This window comes from Talpa occidentalis, unplaced genomic scaffold, assembly GCF_014898055.3.
Source record: "Talpa occidentalis isolate TD23 unplaced genomic scaffold, MPIMG_talOcc4v2.1 talOcc4.12, whole genome shotgun sequence".
NCBI lineage: Eukaryota > Metazoa > Chordata > Mammalia > Eulipotyphla > Talpidae > Talpa > Talpa occidentalis.
The window spans coordinates 15,859,452-15,882,776 of NW_023601212.1; the positions used below are offsets into that span (position 1 = coordinate 15,859,452).

General features: G+C 44.8%; 1 protein-coding gene across 6 annotated transcripts in view; it reads right to left on the reverse strand.

The window, feature by feature from the left end:
* The window catches only part of CADM1 (cell adhesion molecule 1), a 315,335-nt gene extending 296,310 nt beyond the window's left edge, over positions 1-19,025 (reverse strand). For 5 of the 6 annotated variants that reach the window (XM_054693116.1, XM_054693119.1, XM_054693113.1 and 2 more), the window contains exon 1: positions 18,785-18,915. In XM_054693116.1, coding sequence (XP_054549091.1) covers positions 18,785-18,896 — 112 coding nt within the window. In that variant the 5' untranslated portion in view covers positions 18,897-18,915. Of the gene's footprint in view, positions 1-18,784 lie in introns of all 6 variants that reach the window. The other variant, XM_054693117.1, reaches the window with a different exon arrangement.
* Positions 19,026-23,325: the final 4,300 nt, after the last annotated feature.

Sequence of the window (23,325 nt, forward strand, 5' to 3'; positions counted from 1 at the left end):
AATCAAAATGCTCCCACACATCAATTTAATCCAAGCCCCCCTGCTGACTAATGCGCACTAAGGAACCAGGCACTGTCTTTCTGGACTTTACACAACACATTGAAAACCAGGGTGGCAAACATTAATCTACCAACAGAATAGGAACTGCCTTTAAGCTGCCCCAGATTCTCCCTGCCTCCCCGAAAATGCTCCCTGTGCTGCCCTAGGGCTCATGTCTGTTCTCTGGTGGAGGCTGTTTGAAAAGCACAGGTCCAGACACACAGCTTCCTCTACGCTCCCTCCTTGCTTACACCTGCCAACATTGCCGCCCCTTACCCGGCATGCAAGGACAATTGTGGGACTCGTTAATTTGCTCTTTATCTAATACCACATTATTCTGGTTCTCAAGAACCAGAATAAAAAAATTTAAGTCACGTGGCAAGCTGAACAGGCCCTCACAGTTCCCCACACCCTGGTAAAGGGACACTAGGGCCAACTGTAGGTGAACTGCAAGAACATTCTAGTCCAAGAACCTGGAATGTGGTTCTGGCGCTGCCACATGCAAGCTATGTGACTAAGCGACCTCAGTTTCATTTCATTCGTACACAGCTTCCTTCCCCAGACTTCATTCACATGCAAGACAGTCCCACCCATTCCAGAATCTTCAGCACCTTAGTTAACAGACTCCCGTCCACACTAACCAGGTCTACCTCTCAGACTATTCCTTCCTCCTCCTGAAACACTGACCTCTGGTCCTCTGATCTGCCCTCCCAGGAGTTCATCACAGTTCCTTCTCTTGTCCCCCCAAAACAGACCTTCCTTAGGGTTTCACCTCTGTGGACCATCCCTTCAGGATCTCTCATCTTTTGTCTCCAGCACCGGATACAATGTTGGGCACATATGGCATCTCAAAACCGTGTGTATCTAAGGAGTAACTGAGTCAAACCATCATGCAGCATGTAAGAGATGACTTCCAAATCTGTTATCTCTAGCTTAACTGTCAACTGCTCTCTTAAACTCCACTACCACATTTCAAACTACCTTCTGAACGTTTTCTACCTAGATACTCCAAAGAGAGCAAGCTCAAGTTTACCCTATCCAAAGCCAAGTTCATTCCCCCCCTCTTATTAGAACTACCATATCTTTATTGCTGCTCATTGGATAGAGCCATTCTCCTAATCATTCAAGTTCAAAATCAAAACACACCTTGATTTCTAGTCTTCATTTTCCTTCCATTCCCATTGTACAGTTAGTCACCAGATGCAGTCAATTTTACCTCCTTTCTTCCTCCTCTGCCCTCATTCAAATCTCACTAAATCTTTCTTGAACTATAGATCCCTAGCCAATCTCGCACTTCTAACCTAATCATTAACCAGTGCCAAATTCACATTTCTAAAACACCAACCTGATGTTATTTCACTGCTTAAGATTCCCGCAACAGTTCCCAGCGACCTCCAGAAAGAAATCTAAGCTGGGATTCAAGTTCTGCTCCCTGGCCCACAGCCATCTTTCCCTAACTCCACCTCTCACACCTTAGCTTTCTACCTGCGTAAGCCTTTATTTATGGGATTCTCCTTCCGCCTGGAATGTTCTTTCTTCAAACCTCTTTCTTGGTGGAAATCTTGCCCATCTTTACAAGGCTTCATTTAAATGGAAAGCCTTGTAGATGCTCTAATTCCATGCAAGCTCCTCCTTCCTATTCCTCTAATGAAAGACAGTGATCTGAAATCTCAGCTCCTTATCGCATTCTCTGCCTTGGCCAGTTACACCTCCAGGGTCCCAAGGAGACTATGAAGAGAGGAAGGATGAGTCAAGGGAGCACCTGCTGGAACTGCCAGTGGGCTGCCTTGGCCCTGCATGCTCTCTTAGTAAGCGGGGCTTCATATTGCCCAGCCTTGCCATCTTGATCCTGAAAGATGCATTCTTTTTTGGCCAGTGGTTTTCGAACCTTTTGAAAAGAAGAATGACACACTTTTCTCAAAGGCAAGCCTATGTTGAGTCAAATATATAAATACGGGGCTTCTCACTGAAAGGGGAGCACCCAACCAACATTATAAAATGAATTTAACGCTGATCAGCTATTCCATTATAAGTAGATTATCCATTTCCTTTTTTAAAAAAAAGTCTATCCTTTTCTTGTTCCTACAGTTCATGAAAAGTTCAGGTCAAAATCTTGAAGGTGATGACCTCATTATAAAAATTTCCTAAAACCTTAAAATGTATTCTATTAAAGCATAACTCTATATGCACTCACCTTATGAAATGAGGATAAAGAGATGTAATCATAGGGGAATTAATATGAAAATGGGAGATGATTTTTGGTTAAAAAAGGTGAAGGAACGTTCTACTATCACTTTAGCCTAAAATTCCTCCTAGACCTGATTCAAGTTACCACATGAATGGAATATAATGCTTGAGGAATAACATTTCAAGAGGAAAAGAAAACTGAATGGGATGGTTATTTAAAGAATCATCAACTTGTTCTCATGCAAATAGCTGGAATAATGAAATAAGCAATCCTGCCTACAGGACCTAGATGCAATTGTTTTTAAATAGGATTCTTGAAGCATTAGCTACCTCACTCAAGAAGAAATTAACTAATCTTTTTTTTTTTTTTTTTTTGGCGGGGGGAATAGCAATCATACATTAACCACTGACAAAATTTCTATTTCAAAGATATAATTTTTCTTGACTATTGCTATCAAATCATTATTCCTTGGCCAATAGCTCAAGTTGATAAAGATAAATTTACCAAAAGTGATGAAGGAAAGAAGGGTTTGGGCCTCCCTGGTGGCGCAAGGGGTTAAACACGGCACTGTGATGCTATCCACAGCCTCTGCAGCACGAGTTCAATCCCCGGCCGGCCAGGGAGCTACCCACATGGCACAGCAGACCTCTCCTATCTCGCCCACTGCTCCCCTCAGCAGTGTGTTTCAGTAGATCCACCTGTTCTGCTCCCCACTCTGTCTCTGGTAAATCCTCTCATTCCCCCCACACACACCTCTGGCCTACACCCCAGCTCATGTATGCATAAATAAATAAATCTTAAAAAAGAAGGGTTTAAGGTCTCTAACATGAAGGCTTTCTTAAGATCATCATCCCTGAAAAACGTCCACCCAGCAAGGGAACATGGCACAAGGTAGAATATCAAGGAAAATATACTACCCCACACCAAATCTCCACTAACTGCAATAATCCATGCACAGTGCCTAAGAAATGCAAGCTGTGTAACCCAAGACAATACAGAGCTATATAGCTACAAGGGAAGCATCGATAAAATGCTACGATTCTCCATAATTCAAAGCATTTAAAGCAACAAACACCGTCTAAGTTGGATGCATGCCTTAGGCAGGGAGAGGAAAAGGCTAAATGGATGGATGTGAATATGAAGGGAACACTTTAGAAATAGGCCATAAAAAACAAGTTATGATGGGTCCTCCTCCCCCTCCCAATACTGTCAGGAAGTTAAGAGTTATTGAGAAGACATCGCTGATGACAGTAAGAAAAAATGCTGGCTGCCCCTCCCCTCAAAAACGCCTTTACAAGGTCATCGATATATCAGTGTCACAAATGCATTTAAAAAATATTACAGCAATAAACTCTGGTTAGAGTGAGTTCTACCTCTATATTCACAGAAAGAACAAATTCCAAACTTCCCCTAAATTAAAAGGTAATGTTGGCAAACTCACTCCCTGCCTGCATATAAAATCTCTCCCACCTTCCACAGAAGACCAGCAGGAAATCTTCTGTTTAAAACTAAATCAGTTGTAGGCAATTAACTTTATAAGCTTAATTTTGCAACAGTCTTAGTTAGCACCAACTATATAGACACACAAATAGCAGAAGCCTCTCCACAAACAGACTATCTTACCCATCTTATATTTTAAACACAGCAATGAGCTTTCTCATGTGGTGCTGCATTTTTTGATCCCATAGTCCCCGGCTCTACATATATCCTTATTAATGTAGCGGGAGAACTTTTGGGTTGTCAGAAAAGTCATGATGTATTTTTCTATGATTTTTGTTGCAAAAATGCGTCATGATTTTTCCAACAACCCAATATTATCCTGAATGTAAATTTCCCTATGGACAGCACGCTTCTTCTGGGAACATGTCTCCTTATTAAGCCAACACTGCCAGGAGAGCCGAAAGGAAGAGGAGCAGATGGCCTGAGATAATACCCTCTGTTGCTTCAACTCCGAAATACAGATATGACCACAGCAATGACTCAAGTCCAGTCATCCTACGTCAGCGAAATGATAAAATAAAAAGAGAAAGTGTCTCTTATCGTCTAAATCTCTCAGCAATTACCCAACATCCACGTATGTACAAACACACTAGAAGTCAACCCTTCAGATTATGAAAAAGTCAAGCACACTGACAAAGCTTCATCTATTAGACAAGAACAGACTGCTTCTGCTAAGAATCAAAGCTCTAAATGCTGGTAATAAGGCAGTCACGCAATCAAGTTCATAAACCCACAACCTAGTGCTGATTCCATATCCTCACTACCTGTATTCCTAACAAGTGAAGGCGGATAAACTATGTAACCTAATAGAAATCAAACTGTGTAACAGAAAAATAGAGAATAAACAACTCTTGGAGTGATTTTTATACTGGTCTTCAGGCCTGAATATCATGTTTATGCTTAAAAGGCTAGAAGTTATTTAATGGACAATAGGTACCAAATTTCCAATTCACTCCTGGCATCAACAAGTGCTTTTTTTAAAAAAAGATTTATTTATTTATACATACAGAACCGGGGTACAGGCCAAATGTACGGGAGGGTGAGAGGATTCACCAGAGACAGAGCAAGGAACAGAACAGGCAGGTCTGCTGAAATACACTGCTGAGGGGAGCAGCGGGCGAGACAGGAGAGATCTGCCGCGCCATGTGGGTATCTCCATGGCCAGCGGGGATTGAACGGGCACTGCAGAGGCTGCAGACAGCTTCACAGCACTGCGCTAACCGCCTGCGCCACCAGGGAGGCCCCAACAAGTGCTTATTAAGCGCATACTACAGACAGGGCCTTGTGCTCTAAACTGTTAAGGATTCAAAGATGAATAAGCAGCAGCCCCTCCCAGAGAAGTGCTGACACTACCCACGGACACGTATCAACCTATAATACGGTAAGAAGTGTGAAAAGTCATGGGATGATGAATGAAACTGTAATGGAAGTTGAAAGGAAAACATTATATGCAGGCTGGAAATCATGTAGGATTTGAAAAAGCATCACTAGACTTGAGTCTTCTTGGACGGCCAGGATTTGTACCTGCAGACAAGGAAGAGTGGAGGGTGGGACTTTTCCATTAGTGGAAACAAGATGGACAAAAATGAAATGCTCGGTAGGTATATGGGGGGGGAGCTCAGGGTAATTCAAAGAAGAATGTTTGATGGAAAGAAGATCCGTTGGGAGAAGTCCTTACAGACCAACGGGGGCACAAAGAAAAGGTACCTAATAAACCTGAAAGCCTGGGGACGTTTCCTTGAAGAATCTGTGCTTGAGCTGGATCGGGGAAGAGACATAGCAATTGGCCATCTAGATAATGGTGCTTTGGGAGGAGGCGGAGGTGACATGTCACATATAGGGTGCATGGGGGGTGGTCCCTCAAGCAAGACAGCTAGCCAGAGATGAGCTAGAGCCAAAGGCACAAGTCAGATGATGGGGAGCAGGGAAGGCCACCCTGAAAGAGTGTCATCTTTGAGGTGCCAAGAAAACACTGAAAGATTTTAAGCCAGAAAGTGACTATCACAGGTGTGTTTTAGAAGGACCATTTGTAAGCAGAGTTAAGGATGCATCACAAAAGAGAAAGCTGGTGGTAAAAAGACCAGTTAAGGGGCTGTTATAGCTGTTTAAATCTATTTTCCACATCTGTGAAATAAGAGTAAGGGTAAACTAAGGCAGTGGTGGTGAAGAAGACAAAAGAGTCACTGGCAGGGCACACTAAGCAATAGCAGGCAAAGCACAGAGAGATACTAGTAAGTGCTCTAAGACGTCTCCCAGATTTTTCAATTCCTGGGGCAAATGCTGGTACCTACCCTTCCTCGGGATAAGAAACACAGGACAGAGGGAGGTTTGGAGAAGGATATTAAGTTGGGTTTTAGACATCCTGAATTTTAGGAAAACATAGTTAAATATTTAAGTTTTTTTTTTTTTTTTTTATAGAGGCATGTTTTTATTTATTTATTTTGTTTTGTTTTTTTTTTTTTTGTTTATACATGCACTGGGTACAGTCAGAAGCGCGGGAGGGTGAGAGAATTCACCAGAGCCAGAGCGGGGAGCAGAGCAGGCAGAAGGACCGAAGTACACTGCTGAGGGGAGCAGCGGGCGGCAGGAGAGGTCTGTGTGCCATGCGGGACCCTCCTCCGGTGGCCGGGGAGCAGCCGGGGATCGAACTGGCGCCGCAGAGGCCGCGAGCAGCTTCGCAACCCAGCGCTCAACCGCTGCGCCACCGGGGAGGCCCCATAGTTAAATATTTAAAGTAGGAGTTTAGAAGGTAGACCTGGTTCTGCCATTTATTGTATGCACTTCCTGGACAAGGGACCTCTGATCCCCTCAGTTTCCTCATCTATACAATGCAGCAAGAGAGCTAGCTATTTAGAGAGGGCGGACATGAAATGAGACCATGAATGAAGACAGTGAATGAGCGTTGCTGTCATTAATGTCATCTGCGACAACTGTGGAATGTCCAGGTGAGGCGGCGAACAGGCAGCTTCTGAACAAGGTCTGAGGTTGAGGAGCCACAGACTGTGCACTTACAGTGAGCACACAGTAATAAAAATGTTTTAAAAGGGAAGAACTGCAGCACTGGGCTTTGCCAGTTTACTGGATGAGGACGCAGATTTGCCAGTTTACTGGATGAAGACAGGGTAAAAGATGACTAATGAGAAGCAGAGGAAAGCACAGTAATTAAACATCAGAGACCTGCACTGCATTAGGTGGACAGGGACAGTCCCTATGATCTCACAAGTAATTCAGTAAATTAAAAATAGACACAAAATTCCTCTAACTACCCAGAGAGAACTATTATCTGGAAGAATGGAAGAGATAAGAAAACATTATTTTTAAACTGATTTCTAATGTAAAATAAGACCAAATTGGGTGGGAGGGGACAATCATTAAAATAAGCGTGATAACCTAGGATTTATCAAATAAGGAGACAATGTATAGACAAATGATAACATGGATTACTAAAAAAGTAAGAAAACAGAGAACAAAATCTCTATTTTTTTCAAAAGGAAAAATAAGAGGTTTTATATATATATATATATATATATATGAGAAAGGAATGAAATCTGCTACTCCAGGAAGGTGGGTGGAAATGGGTCAGGAAAGTATACAGGGAAACGTGTGAGACTTCTTTCTATAGTTTTGATTTTTGAGCCATGATAATGATTTACATATTCAGAATAATTGAATCAATAAGAATAAGGAAAAAAGAAAAACTGAATATGAATAGAAACGAATGATTCTACCTAATTGATCACACACACACACACACACACACACACACACACACACACGGAATGCAATTTTGAACTTGTGAACACAGTAATCTGTCTACCCTTATTGGAATCTATTTTAAAGAAAAAAAGGATGGGAAAAAATCTTGAACTTCACTTGGTGGTATTTTTTGTCTACAGTGGCATTGGTAGAGTAAATTCCAAAACTATTTTGTATTAATCATAAAACACTGATGTATCTTGGGGACCAAGAGAGAAAAGAACCTTGGGATGCCGAGACTCGAATTAGAAGGATTCAGTATGAATTCATGATTTGAATGAGTAAAAATAAAGATAGAGATAAATGTATATATAACTGCTATATTTATATACTAAGTATGTATACTTACATATAAATAATAAATTTATCTCTGTAGATAGAGTTTTATCCACTGAAATTTCAAGTCAATAGCCATACTTAAAAATTAATGGAGATATATCAAAAGGACACAAAAGTCAGGCTGAAGGGGTTCCCAGTGGTCAAATTTGACTGTATGAAATATATCATATTGAATTTTTTTCTTATTCTATGACTCCACTGTGATCTTCAAAAAAAGAAAAAGAGGAAAGGCAAGCTCTTTATATAAGAATGCCTCGACCCAATGTAGAAGAATGATAGAATTAGAAAAATCACAACTTGATAAAGTCAGAGAAATAATATCTGATACAGAAAAGGTCTATCAGTACACCACGAAAACCACCAGGCAAGGTGTTGCTACAGAACAGGCTCTTCCCATGAATTGCTTATTAATTACAAAAGGACAAAAATGGAGAATCCACCTATACTAAGTGATGATATTCATATTGTTAACCACGGGTCAACTTACCATCCCCAATAACAGGACAAACTGAAATCATCTGTCTCTTGCTGTGATGCTATAAGAAGTGGCAACGTCAGCTATGCTGTGCTCGTGCCCACAATTATACTACGAAGCCAACCAGGAGGGGAGAGATCAATGTGGAGAACTGTGGGGCATTCTGCAAACAGCAGGTCTGGATTCAGCAAAATGCCACTGTGAAGACATCCCCAACTCCTAAAAAATTAAAGATGGGAAGCAGGGGCATGGTACTAGATGAAAAGAAAGACATGAAAACCAAATGCCATGGATTCTGGATGAAGGAGGGGGGACAAAGATATATATCAATGATAATGATGGGACAACGCGGACACTGGAACACAGCTAGATTACATAAATTGTTGAATCACTGTCCAATTTCTTGAATGCAATCATGGTACTACGGTTGTGTGGGAAAAGCCCTTATTCTCAGAAGTTCTGCCGTGAAGAATTCAAGGATGAAATGTCACTATGACTGCAACTTGCTTTCACATGGTTCAGGAAGGAAAAGAAAAAGACATGTCTATACATTGTTTAGAGAACGAAAGATAAAGCAAATGGGTAAATTGCTAACTTCTGATGAACCTGGGTAACAAGTTGACAAGCATTTATCATGCTATTCTTTCAACTTTCCTGTGGTTTTGATTTTTTCAAAATAATCTTCTAGAAGACAGGGCCCAACCTACCCAACTATGAATGTACTTAACACAATGCCTGGTATAAAAGCAGACATTCAATAAAAATCACTTTTTAAATTCTCATTTTCTACCAAGTGCCTTATGGGCTAGAGACAGAAATACAAGTTCTTTGTTTAAATATAGTACATAAAGCATAGAAGGCTAAGTAAAATAATAGTCCTTTCTGTGTTATAGAGATCCAGAAATGGGAGACGATCACTCTCTGTTTCTCCAAGATGACTGAGTGATTCCATCTACTTCCTAAAGACATTCATGTCCAGGTGGGGGCTCACTGTCACTGTTTTTCGGTTTTGCCTTAGAGACAGTTGAGCACATTCTGAATTAATCCTTTCAGTATAGTAGTTTCAGTATTCCCAGAGGTGAAGGATTTTCAAATGTGATTAGCTGTACAAGTAGTCGCAGGCGTAACCCCTGTCGCCGAGTAGTGACTCTTTAAACAAAAGCTGTATGTAGAAAATGTGGCCTTTTCAAGAATGTTCATATGTGCAATTTATTGTATTTTGAATTCCTGGCAAAACAGGTTGGTTGTACTATTTTTAACTCAGGAACAAAGCACTAGCTTTTACTGTTCTGTAACTTAAACCGGGCATTCTAACTCGCCAGTGTGGCCCAAGATGGAGAGATTTGCTTCAGGAAAGGGAAATGAACAGCAACTAAGGCTCATGTGATTACTGACAAAACTAAAAGAAAGGAGACAGAGGTCTCTTCACAAAGATGTGGGCTCACAAGATATGCACAAGGAAAAGTGAAGTTCAGTGTCATTTAAGCTAATCTCTACTTGAACCTTTTAAGAGATAAAACCATTTGAGCAGTAATTTAGTACTAAATTAACTTGTTTTTTTTTTTTCTTCCTATCTTAGAAGTTTTCATTGTTTAAGGAAGGGCTTCTGCAAGAGAAATGAAGCAATGTTCCGTTTCTATTCAGAAGAGAAAATCAAGACTTGTTGTAATGTCCGGCTGGCGTAGCCTGGCACTGGCCTATTCGGCAAAGAGCCAAAAAAGTACCACATTGGACACACAACCCTTTCTCCACGACTCTCCCCAGAATACTCCGTGGTAATCAAGTCTTCATATCACTAGGTGATCGTGCTGCCTAACCTTTGACTTTCAAGAGCTCAACTCTGCTGGGGCAGGATTCCAGAAAAGGAAAAAAAAAAAATAAGGGAGAATAGTGGAAGTTATTATTACCCAGATAGAGACTTTTGAAAAGATCTTTATGATAACAAGTTTAGCAGTTAGTCTGATGAAGTTTCCATTTTTATCTTAAGCCAGTGACAATTCACCCTCTATGTGATCAAGGCAAATGTGATCACCCAGGATACTGGCCATGACCGTGGCTTTTAGTTAAGGTGTACTATGTCCAAAGTCAAAACTGTATAAAAGCAGCACCAATAAATGCCTGGGTTTAATCATCCATCTCTTTTGGATCCCCAGGTGGGTACTTCTTAGTAACCAGATGTGCCAATGGAGTACCCAACACTCTCTAAGGTGTTATCTTCCAGATCACCTTCAAAGGGGCTGATCTCACTTATGCCAAGACAGCAGCTCCATACAATGCCCTGACAAACCTTCCCACAGACGTCCTTCCTAACTTAATTTTCTGTCTCAAAATCTTACTTTGCCAGCCTACAATTTTTAAAGTCAATTATGCCATTTTCATGTAATAAATGCCCATATACCAGCCAAACAGGTGCGCCGTATGCTTCCCATGTTCCAAAGTTTAAGACTTTCACTAAAATAAATAATGGTTGTACTGTCTTACTGTAGAGAAACCTACTCGTATATGCACCTGTAAAGCAGAAAAAAAAAAAATGTCTGTGCTGGGGTTACAGGAGATAAGCATGGGTAAAACTCAAAAAGGATAGGGAAGACATTTATTCTCAAGGCAGGCAAGGAGAATTCTCCAAACTACACCTACAAACCAAAACATTTCAGTGCAAGACAAGGAGGAACAGTTTTAGGCCAAGGCAACCAGCTGAAAGCTGATCAGCGGAATCCGTTTCTTCCTCAGTTTCACTAGAAAATCAGTCTTCCAGTCCCTTCAGGTTTGGGCTGAAAAGTAATAAGAAATGAGGGCAATTAGAGAGGGAGCAGGAAAGCAACCAAGGAAGGAACAACTTAAAGACCAAACAGTGTGCATTTTGAATCTGATGTGAGCGGTGAGAATTTGAGCTTAGGTTTCCTGAAAGGCAAGTGTCACGAACCTGTCCAGAAAAGAATTACGAGTAAATAGACTAAATAAGAATGGGAGGTAGACTTAAATTCTGAGTAGCAGTGACTGGGGTCAGGGCAGCTGGCTAGGAAGCTTCTGCTGGCAAAACGTGGTTTGGAGAGGACAGTCTTCCAGAGAATGTCATGGAGAAACAGTCGGCCCCGTTTTATTTCAGTCCAAGAGCGAAAGCTAGTAAGGGAATTAAAACAAAAGGACTCCAAATTTAGGGGCCTTGGAGACCAGGATGACGATGGTGTCATTTGCAATAATGCAGACGTCGAGAAAAGTTGATACCTATGACAGAAGAGAAAGGTTTCATTTTTGACGTGTTAACTTTTAGGTTAACCCTAGCCAAGTGGAGCCGTGCTACAGACAATGGGAAATGGGGGGCTGGTAAACCCTTGGATTTTAGGGAGGCTCCTCCCCACACCTTCTCCGGGGACCTCATAACTTAATTCCAACTTGGCACTGCAGTCCAATGCCAGATAGCTGAGGCGGGATGGAAGCGCCTACCTTCTCAAGGAAAACTGCCAAGAACCAGATACTTATTCTAGGCATTGTTAAAAGTCCATGTCACTGGAGTATCAACTTCAAACACTGAGTAGCATTTAAATATATATCACAGCGCTTTCATTTCAAGCCTATTTAACATTTCTGAAATATCTAGATCAAAATGTTGGGTCGAACGACAATATTCCGGTAAAACATCTACTAAAAGAAAAAATTTCCCCACCCCACATCTCTTAAGATAATCACCCCATTCAAGACACCTGTCAATCATAACAGATTTTCTTAGTGCTTGCTTTCTCTCAACCTTAAGCCACGTCTCGCTTTTGAGCAATAATAAAGGCCACACATTACTTCGACTCTGCATGTATATAAATACCTCCATCTCCCTTTCTTCTAACCCTAGTTCAAGGCCAACTGCACCAAAGCTTTTGAGAACCAGCACTGGAAGATCTTCAAAGAGAAACTGCCCATTAACCACAACAGCAGCTGCTGGCTAGAGCCTGCAATTTAAATCTCTGAAAAAGAAACTGTGGCTTCTGAAATTTAAACAAGGAGGTGCCACTTGTAATTACAAACATTCCAGTGGGTTCCCTCCTTCATTGATGGTTTCTAAACAAAGGCGTTTTATTCGATTTTGGTGGTACTCCCCAAGCCATGAACGTAGGCATTGCTTTATGCTTTTCCTGTGCCACCGCCAGCTCAGAAGAGGGGTGCAAGAGGCGAGATTTCACCTGGGCAGGGCAGCTCAGACCCCTCAAAACCATCTCATCTGTAATTACTTGTTTGGCTGGAAACCAAAACCCAAATGCTTCAGATTTATAGTCCACATTAAATATAACATTCAGGAAAGAACCTCTTAATACACACAGACACACACACACAACCTCACATTTTGCAGACCTTGGAAAATGGAACGAACCTGTTTTCTGAGAAACTAAACAAGTTCAGAAATTAACACAGAAGCATTCCAATGTGTCTAATTGAAATTAAAAATGCATATTTTAAATCAGTGGGGCAAATATTGAGAAGTAAAAATAGAAACTTCTTCTCTCCCTACTACCCCGCATCTTCATGCCAGCAAAAACCAAACAAAACCCAAAAACCTCCAGCTTCAGATATGGGTTTCACTCCCCAAGAAAGCATTTTGTGATCACCTTAGTTACAAAATCCTGGTTGAAATTAGCACCTAGCCAGTTTGGAATAGGAAAAGACACTTTTTCTTTTAAGCCATATATTCACAAAGACACTTACACCACGGAGGCACTTACTGATAAATATACGAACTAGGTATCGCCAAGGCATCAAACAAAAATAGCCTTTCCTGCAGAAGTCCTCGGATGGAGAGTGTTCATTATGAGAAAACTGGAAATGGCCCATCTCTCCGTGGGTGCTCCCCACAGCCCACCACAGTTGAGGGATTAGCTACAATTACTGCGTATTTACACAATCATATTTACACAACAATAAAACTCCTCTTATCCGATCCAAACAAAACCTTGCTCAAAATAAACCAAACCACATGCAAAGGTCTCCTCAGTGCAGGCAGTCATCGGCTCTGGCTTGTCCACTTGCTGCCTCTGCATTTTCACCCAATGCAACAAGTCTGCTCCCAAGGCTCCTCAGGAAAGCGAGGGTAGAGCAGACACCGCGCACCAGATGAGAAAACGTCCGTCCAGATAATGACACTGTGACCATAAGAAGGTGACATGGGGTTGATTCTTACAGCAATTCCTTCTAAAATAGATTATGGAAGAAATGATAGGATTTGTTTAAAATAATCTGGGCAGAGGAGAGGCAGGATGATCACAGAAGTTGCACGGAGGATTACGGCGTTCTTTGTACTCTTGAATATATTTGAAAATTGCTGGAATAAAATGGAAAACAAAAGACAACATTATCAATGTAAAGTCATGTTGCAAGACTCAAATAGTTTTTTCTCCGTAAAAAAACAAACATTCATATTCTCTGCTTAATGAAAAAGACAAGTACATGCTAAGAAAATCAAGATGTGTTCTTGTTCTTGACTAAAGTAACCTTCCTTTTTTCCCTTAGTTATGTGGAACCAGTTCTACTGTTATTATTAATCCCCGAAAAAAAAAAAAGTGAAAAGCTTACTGGAGCCTGTGTTTTGCACCTCTGAATTATTACAGCGACACAAACCCGGGGCTCTCCCCTATGAAGGTACTTTGGACGACATTTGTGTTGCAGCTGCCAAATGAAGTCCAGAGGCTTTAGAATCATTTGTCAACACCAAAGACAACCTCACCAAGAACGGGTCCTTTCTTCCCAGAGGTCACTCTTCTGATCCAAGGGTTTATTACCTAGAGCAACAATTAATCTTCTGCCTTCGGAATACAAACTATTCCTGGCCAAGATGTTGTCTACCTAGGATCCACACTCCTCAAAGGGCATCCCTGCCGCGAGGTAGAACAGAAGGTCCCCCGGCTGGACATCAAGGAGCCTGTTTTTCCCATCCACGATCTGAGCTACCTCAACCTGGGATCCGCCATAAAACAAGGTTCTCCTCTCTCTGAGCTTCGTGTATCTCAATGCAAAAGAACAGGATTTTGCTGGATGTTTTCTAATGCCCTCCCCGTTTCAGAAATTCCAAGATCATAAGAATTCCTGAACAGGTAATATTAAGAAAAAGTGCTTTGCTGCTAAAATGATAGATTTTCTATTAAATACTTTTAAATGTAAATATGAGTATTATATTGGGTGAGTTTCTATATATGTGCATATAGACATATATGTAAGTGCATATATAGACATATGTGCATGAGTACACACACACACACACAAATGCCATTAAGTGCTTATATGGGACTAATTGCTTCCAATTCAAAGCAGCAAATTTTCAATTCTGCAACAGATGTCGCTGTGTGATTTCTCCTTTCTGTGCCGGATTTTCAGTTAAAAACACCCAGCATAATGGTCAGTACTATTCTTCCCCCAAAAAGAGAGACAGCATTTGAATCCTTTGGACTTATTTCTGATAAATTTTCTTCATATGCTGGTAATTTCCATTCAATTAGTTTCATCCAATTTAAAAGATCCCACACACAAAAATGGGCCTTTTGTTAAACACGCGCACACACACATTTTGAAAATGTAAATTCTAAGTGACCGATTAGGCATTAAAATGTCACATACAAAAACCCAGAGAATAAGACAGCTTACATTTCACGGCAATATTATAAATTTTTACAGCTGAAAATCATTTCGTAACTTAGTCGGAGGAAGAATAAAAATGAACTTATGAATGGAGCTAAAATGGACCAGGTGTAGGCAAAAGTCACTAAAAACACCAAGAGCACCTTAACAATAATGAACATTTTGGATTTTAGTTCTCAAAACACTTCTTTAAAATAAATAGTAAGGCTAATACTATAATTACAAGACATCGTACCAATCTGACATTCGCTATCAACCACTTCTTGACACATGTCATGGAAAAGTGACATCTCTTTCCTTTCAACCAATATATCCTCTGGAACATCAATCTCAACAGGTAGCTAGCACTTTCTTCTGCTGAAATTCAGAGCCGGGAGAAAGGATGGCAAAATCTCCCTTTAGACCCAGGAACCTGTTGTTACCTTCTGGGGTTTTAGAGGGAGCAGAGGGAGATAGCAGTCAGGGAGTCCATAAGAGGACGAAGTCAATAAGTAAGAGAGGAAGTGCAAGTGTCCTGTCCATGGGCTTCTCCTAGGCCCACTCCCCGTCACCAGGAGGGCCACTGGGGAGAACGGGATAAAGCATGTACAACATCCATATGAATAAAGCTCTTTGTTCCAGAGAACTGCCTGCTCTTTTATTCCCCCCTTTTCCGTATTTGTTCATTTCAAAAGATTGCTCAATGGGTCTCTTGTTCCTCCAAAACGTCCCAGGCAAATAATGCAAGCTTGTCTCGTCACACAAGTCACTAAATGAAGCCTTGTGCGTCTTCGGTGACACACTGTAAATATAAAGTGGCATTAATGAGGGATATTTTATCAAAGCTATCACAGACAAGTGCAAGTCCCTCCTGTGGCTATTCAATTTGATGCAGGGAAAGGCAACAATAGCAGGCGGCACTTTTGTAAAGTCCCTATCCTGGTGTACAAGCCCCAACAGGCCACAACAGGCAAAACTCAGCCCCCCTGCTTCCACCCCGCCATCGGCCCCCACCCATCATCCATCCTTTCTAACCCTGAAAAAGGTAAGTGCAGGGTGGCCAGCCTCGGTCCACTGGCGAAGAGGAACATCACGATGCACCTGAACAGGCATGATTTTACAAAGAGGGGCTGCCTATACAACCCCATTTTAGCTGCATTGCATTAACACCCCATTTCAGCCAAACATACAGGTGGGATAGGAGATTCCCCCCCCCCCCCCAGGGAATGGATGGATTCAGGGGTAGAGGGAAAGAAAGCAGGACCTACTGCACAATGGTCCTCGGTGGCTCTCCGAGGAAGGATGTAAATGGATCAGGCCTAATGAAGTTAGAAGGCAGCACCAACAGGTTTCGCTAATCCTGTGAGTAGGAACTGGAGGCCTCTGAGAAAGCTTGAACCAAGAAGGCTAAGGAAGAAAAAAAGTCTCCCCGTACCCACATGAAATTTATTCTCCAAATAAATTCCTAACGTGGGGCGAGGCCAAGACCCCTTCTCTCGCTCATCACAAAACAAAATGCATTAAAAGAAAAAAAGAAAACATTTAAAGAAAGTCATCTCACCCCCTCACTACAAATCAAACCCAATTACTTTCTAATTTGAACACAATCTGATAACCAGCGTACAAACAGGGATGTACACAAGCGCAAGAAGCTGCTTCCATGGTAACTGGCAACAGAATTTTCTTGTAGCATTGACATGCACGGTTGAGTTCCAGACCGCTCCTTTCTAAGTCAGCATCCATGCCTCGCTGGGAAGGCAACTTCTCACCGCCAGATAGTTACAAATATAGTACGGCTGCTACTACCCCGAGCCTCCCAGGAGCAGGCTCGACAGTGGGCGCAGAACCCGCTCCTGCTCTGCTGCTAAGCGGCCTTGCTCGGCTCGCATTTTCAGTCACAAGGCAATATCCCCCCACCAGAGCTCCCCTCCGCCCCCCCCTTTTTTTTTGCGGCCAATACAAGTCTATTGTTGCCTCTATTATGCGCCAGTTACCGAGCCTTTACTCACGCTCACGTTTACCCGGCACTGGCGCTTTTTGCAATGCAGCAGCACGAGGGACCTCTTTCGGGAACATTTTATTGAACCCATCCAGTCGGAGACATCACCCGAAATGAAGTTGTAACCACCCCGGCGTCGGCTGAACCCAATTATCTCGTAACTCATAAATTAAGAATTCACAGAGGGAAAAAAAAAAAAAAACACACACACACAAACAACATCCGGAGACACTGTCATGCAAGGAAAAAAAAAAAATCCTCTGCTCCGGAATTGGAGCTCCTGCCACCCTCCCACCCCTGCACATGGATCCTCACTAGCTTCCCCCAGCCGAGCTCCCCTGCAAGCTTTGGTGGGGAAGGGTGGGGAAGCCACCAGCCCGGCATCCCCCAAATGGAAACCCAGCACCCCCAGACACCCCCATATCCTACAGCGTGTCTCCTGCGGTGTTTACGTAACTGTGTGTCCTCTAGCGTGTAAACAAAAGGCGCAGCCCCAGCGGAGAGGCGCCGGGGAGAAGCGGGGTGGCCCCAGCACTGCGCCCGCCCTGGCCGGGGGCGCCGCAGGTGGGGGCAGAGCTCGCGGTGTCCTCCGCCACTTGTTGCTCCCGGGTCCTGCCGCTCCCGAACAGCAAGGAGGGGCCGTGCAGGCGCCGTGCCCAGCTGCACCCCCTCCTGCACCTCCCCGCCAGCTCCCCAGACCCCGCGCCCGGCGGTCTCGACTCCGCGCCCGGAGCCCGCAGCGGGCAGCCCGGAGGCGCGCGAACGCCGCGCGCCGCGGTGGCGGGAAGGGGAGGCCGGGCGCAGCAGGGCCGGCCTCTCCACCGGGAGAGAGCTCCGGCTCCCTTTTGTTAGCAAAAGCAAACACTGCCCTCTTCTTTCCCGACCGCGCCAACGCGCCCGGCGAGCGGCGAGCCACACACCGAGCTCCCGCCGCGCGCTCCGCGTCCTGGGCAGGCGACGGGCGCGCACGGACGCCCCTGGGCAGGTCCCCAAGCCGGCTCGGCGCGCAGGGGCGCGCGGAGGCCCGCGGGGTGCCCGCCGGCCGCAGAGGCCGCGGCGCTCCCCCGGCACCCCCGAGGTGCCGAAGAGGACCGGCAACCTGGGGGTCCTGCGCCCCCACTCGCCGCCGAGGACGCCGCGGGGCGCGCGGGCCGCGGACCTCCGGCTCCTGCCCGCAGAGGCGGGCGCAGCGGCCGCCCCCCGCGGGGCAGGGCCGGGGAACTTTCCCCGCCTGGCGTCGGGCCAGGGAGCCCCGCAACCGGGCGGGGGGCGCGGGGGGCCGCGAGCCGGCTGGGGAGAGACACGAGGGAAGCGCAGTTCGGGGGACGGGGGTGAAAGGCGGAGCGCGGGGAGCGCAGGAGCGAGCGAGCAGACAAGTCTGGGGATGTCCTGTGGACCAGTGAGAAATCACGCTGGAGGCGGCAGCCAGTCAGCCATGGGGAGGCTTGGGGGGGCGGGGGAGAGAATCGGGGGCCCGCTGGAGAGGCGAAGGCGAAGGGGCAGCCCTGGGGGGAAACGCGAGGACCTGCAAGTTACGGGGACGACGGCGAGTTTGGGAGGGTCCGGAAGGTCTGGGGGTGTCTTCGACCCATCCCTGCCCCCCAAATCCTCCAGCCCGCGGGCTCCCCGTGCTCACTCCACTCCGCACCCCGCGCCGAGCCGGGTGGAAAAGGTGTGGGTGCAGCCGTCCCTGCGGGCTCCGCTCGCGCCCCGCGGGTGTCCATTCCGCTCGGCCCCTGCCCTGGCAGCCCCGAGTTTCCTCTCCACGCGCCTCCGCCTCGGATTTAGGAAGTGGGGGGGAGGTTGTCATGGAAACGTGTCCCCCCTCCATGGCTACGGCTACTGGGGTGCCTGCGAAGATTCAGGGAGCCAACCGGCCGGTGCCCGCACCTACCTGTGGGGATCAGCGCCGCGGCGGAGAGGAGCAGCAGCAGGAGCCGAAGCTGGAGCCCGGGAGGCGCCGGCGCCGCGCACGGGGACCCGCTCGGCAGCACAGCACTCGCCATGTCGGGCACCTGCCTCAGACTGGCGGCGCTGGCTTCCTCCGGAGCCCGAGCGGACCGCTAATGAGATGCTAATGACATGCGCTGGGGGCGGAGTCGGGCGTGACCAATCACGGCGCCGCGAACCCAACCCGGCTCTCGGAGGACTCGCCCCCTCCCCCATCCCGCCCCCTGGCGCTGGCGTTCGGCTGCGCGCCCGCGCCACCTGGGGGCGGGGCCGGGGGCGGGGCGTATGCAAATATGTTTGGGTTCTATTCGTTTGCGCTTTCCCGGATCAAGGAAAAAGTGTTCTCCCGGGCGCATGGCGTGCGGGGGCCCCGGCTCCAGGGGGCGGGTCTAGCTCCCAGGACACCTTTATTAGGCATGTTTATAGCCATCGCTTTATCAGGCCGACCCCTGGGGTAGCTCCCCAGGAGGCGCCCCTGTACCCTGTACCCCAAGTGCATCTGGCCTGGAAATCAGATGTTGCAAATTTGCGGCACTCACCTTGCACCGAAGGAACAGATCTTGGGGAAACCAGGGCTGCTCGGGAGTGAAGCGTGAGAATGCAGGTCCCCGGATTGACAAAACAATCTGGGAGAAGTGCATGCGTGCTTTGCACGTCCGGCGGAGCGGGAGAGCAGGCTCAACAACCTAGCGGTAGACTTGGGCACAGTTGGGAGAAAGGAGGCAGAGCAGAGCTCTGGGATTTTGGAGTCGCTGCCTTTGCGGTAGATTCTCGGGAAAGGCAGCTCGAGGAAGGGCGGTTCTGGCTCCCCAGCTTGCAGAAAGTCTCCTGCCTCGCGCTCATGCATAGGTGTGTTTAATGCAAATGGCACATATTGCACACATTTAACAAAAAAACCAATTCTGTCAAGGCGTCGGGGTGCAGGGCGGAGGCCGGGTCTGCCATCTTCTGCCTTTAGGACTCAAACCCACCACCCCCTCCTCTTGGCCCCCCACTGCCTTCCAAAGCGGCTGGGGACCGACCAACAGGTGCTTTGAGCTTCCCGGGTCTCTGGGAGAGGCGCTCCCAGCTGCAGGCACTGGCTCCTGCGGACTCGCTCTGCCTCCCCGAAATTGCCTTTGCTTTCTTTTCAACCAGGCAGCCGGCTCTCTTGTTTGTCTGCTTTTTAATTACTTATTTTCTTCCCCTCTAGAAGATCGTGTGCGCTCTGACCCTCTGTTGCTCAAGCATCAAATTGAAGGACGAGCCATATTAAGTGTAAAGGTTTATAATAATTTAAGTATTCATAGAATGCAGAACAATAAGATGTAGGAAATACAATTTGCATAATAAATATCAATATCACAACAGCTAAAACAAACCATGACAAATTATCTGTGGCTAAATGACCAAGAGATTACGGAATGTAAATTGCTAAGTCTGAGCTATAGTCTAGAGGAGCGGCACCAAGTGACTTGCCAGGCCCTCTGTCCTCATCTCGCTAAAAAATAAATAAATAAATGTTACATATCAAAAAGGAAGTCAAGATCTGCCAACCCACCAAATGAGTTATACTTAAAAACAGTCTCCTATTATCCATTATGCATAAACTAATTTCAAGACTGCCCTGTCTTTACAGCTCTGGATAGTCTCCTCTGTAATTATAGGCCCCAACGCAGACAGTCCTCCAGAAGTCCTGGCAGCTCCAGCAGGCAAACAGCACTACATGAGGTAGGAAACCATCACCACATGGTCACCAGGATAATGCCCACTCTGCAAAGCCCTAGGTATCCTTATCTCTGGAAGTATAGCTGCATGGTTACTAAATACAAAAGAGTCCCACAAAAAAATTCAAGGCCATGTGTACAATGATAGGCATGTTTAAACTATCAAGTAAGGTCCTATATCCTAGGAAGTCCAGTACCCTAGCACAGAGCCCAGCACATAGTAATATTAATATTTGCTATTATTTAATTACTACTTTTGCATTTACTGAATTTTTTTTTATTTTTTTTTAATAGAGGCATGTTTTATTTATTTGTTTGTTTGTTTGTTTGTTTTGTTTATACATGCACTGGGTACAGTCAGAAGTGCGGGAGGGTGAGAGAATTCACCAGAGCCAGAGCGGGGAGCAGAGCAGGCAGAAGGACCGAAGTACACTGCTGAGGGGAGCAGCGGGCGGCAGGAGAGGTCTGCGCGCCATGTGGGACCCTCCTCCAGGGGCCGGGGAGCAGCCGGGAATCAAACCGGCGCCGCAGAGGCCCTAGGGCAGTTTTGCAACCCAGCGCTCAACCGCTGCGCCACAGGGAAGGCCCTGCATTTACTGAATTTTTATTTCCCATGCATTATCTCATTTAATCCTTGAGCCAGAACCGCATGGTACGAACTATTATTATCTCCCATTATGTGTGTGTGTGTGTGTGTGTATTTTTTTAAATAGAGTTAGAATGATTAAGAAATTGCCCCAAGGTCAAAGTTTCTAAGATGCAGAGAGCTTATGCAATTAACCATTGTGCTATACTGTGCCTCAGTAAATATTTGTTAAGTGAATGAATAAATTTCACATTATAATGCATGCATCATCATAAGCATAAGAAAGCTACATTTTTAACATAAAGGTGAAAATATGCCAGCAACTCAGAAATATTTTTTTTAAATAACAGGATTGCATTATATTCCTAAGGAAAAGCGTTCCTCAGGAGGCTGCATCTCCAAGCGAATGTAGTCAGGCCCCGGTCCTCCCACACTAGGAACACAGTATGGGGACATTGGAAGATGTGGAGTGTTTTCATCTCCCTTCATTCTCTTGGCACATCAAAGCAACACCTACTCAAATTTCCAGTTGGCAAAGAACAACATGGGACAATTCTGTAGGAAATGCTAATGCTGAATGACTTCCCTCACCAGAAGAATGCAAATAGCACTAGAAACATCCACCCAAAAATGACACCTGTGTCATAAGACTAAGGAACTTGTAACACTCGATTTCCCAGGTCATGAGAATCATTAGCACTGGGTCTCCATGGAAAGGACCAGAAAATCTGGGGTTAAGCTGTTGCTACCCCATCGACTAACCACACTCCTCTCCCACCCCCAGCTCCGTTCACACTGAAGAGCTCGCCAAGGGACTTAACATATGGAACATGTGAAGAACGTATCAAATCCCCGCAGCCGCTAAATACAAGTTATGACTACTCTGGCTTTCTCATAGTAAAGCTCGTCATTTTCTGTTTCCTGGACTAGGACTTCTCGCCAATGACAAGTTCCAACATTTTTTCCCCTTGCTACATGGATTTCACCAATTTTGAAAACCAGATGGTGTTTTTGCCATTTATAACTGATAATCAATTGTTTTGTGAATTTAATTTTTCAAGAAAGAACTGAAATACTTATCAGAATTACAATCTGGGCGCTGCTTGTGTTAGACTAAAATTGCCAGAAGCACCAAGAGCCCAGTTCTTTTTTTTTTTTTTTTTCTGGAGAAAACTTTAAGGAGTGAGAGGGAGAGAGACCCTATATTGTTTGCTTTCACTAAAACAGTTGAAAAATAAGGATAAACATATTTGAAAAATAAGCATAGGGGGAAGATCATGTTTGAGAAATACATCGACAATAATCAGTGAAGCTAATCACACTGAGCTTTTTAAAGTACTAATTATTTGAGTATCCATATATGAAAATTGATAAAAACAAGTTATTAGGTTAAAAAAAAAAAAAGCAAGCAGTATTTGGAATCAGCATTTGGTATGCTGCTGGCTTATTTGAGTACCAGAGGAGGGTGGTTTCATTCATTTATGACTGAATGTTTTTGTCCCCTGCTTAAAAATTCATATGTTGAAACCCTGACTTCAAAGGTGATGATATTTGGAGGTGGGACCTTTGGAAGGTAATTAGGTTAAGATGAGGTCACGATGGTGGGCCCCAGCGATGGGATTACTGCCCCAGGAAGAGATGTCAGGGCTCTCTCTGCAGACACGGGCACTCAGAAAAGGCCAGGAACACACAGCGAGAAGGCTGCCTTCTGCAAGCCAAAGATGTCCTTCACCAGACCTCACCAGGCTGGCACCCTGATCTCAGACGTCTAGCTCCAGAATTATGAGAAAATAAATGTCTGTTATTTAAGCCACCCAGCCTATGATATTTTGTTACAGCAGCCCAAGCAGGCAAAATAATCCCTAAACCTCCGCTTTCCTTGTCCAAAGGTATATTAAAATTATATTACTGTCAGTTTTTTATAAATTAAAGTAAGTTAGCGGTGTGTTAGGATATTGGACAGGATAGACCCTTGGTCGTCCTAGTAGGCAGCTCATCTATACTTAGATTAAGACTAAGCAGCTCTTCTTTGGGGGCATCAGTCTATGAATCTTTATGAAATATAAAGCCAGCTAAATCCATACTCCTAAATGAGTAATTAAACACTTTACCCACAGGTTTATTCTTCTAGAATCACAAAGTTGACAGTAAATTCTTGAACATAAAGAGATGAATATCAATTTGAAAGAAAGG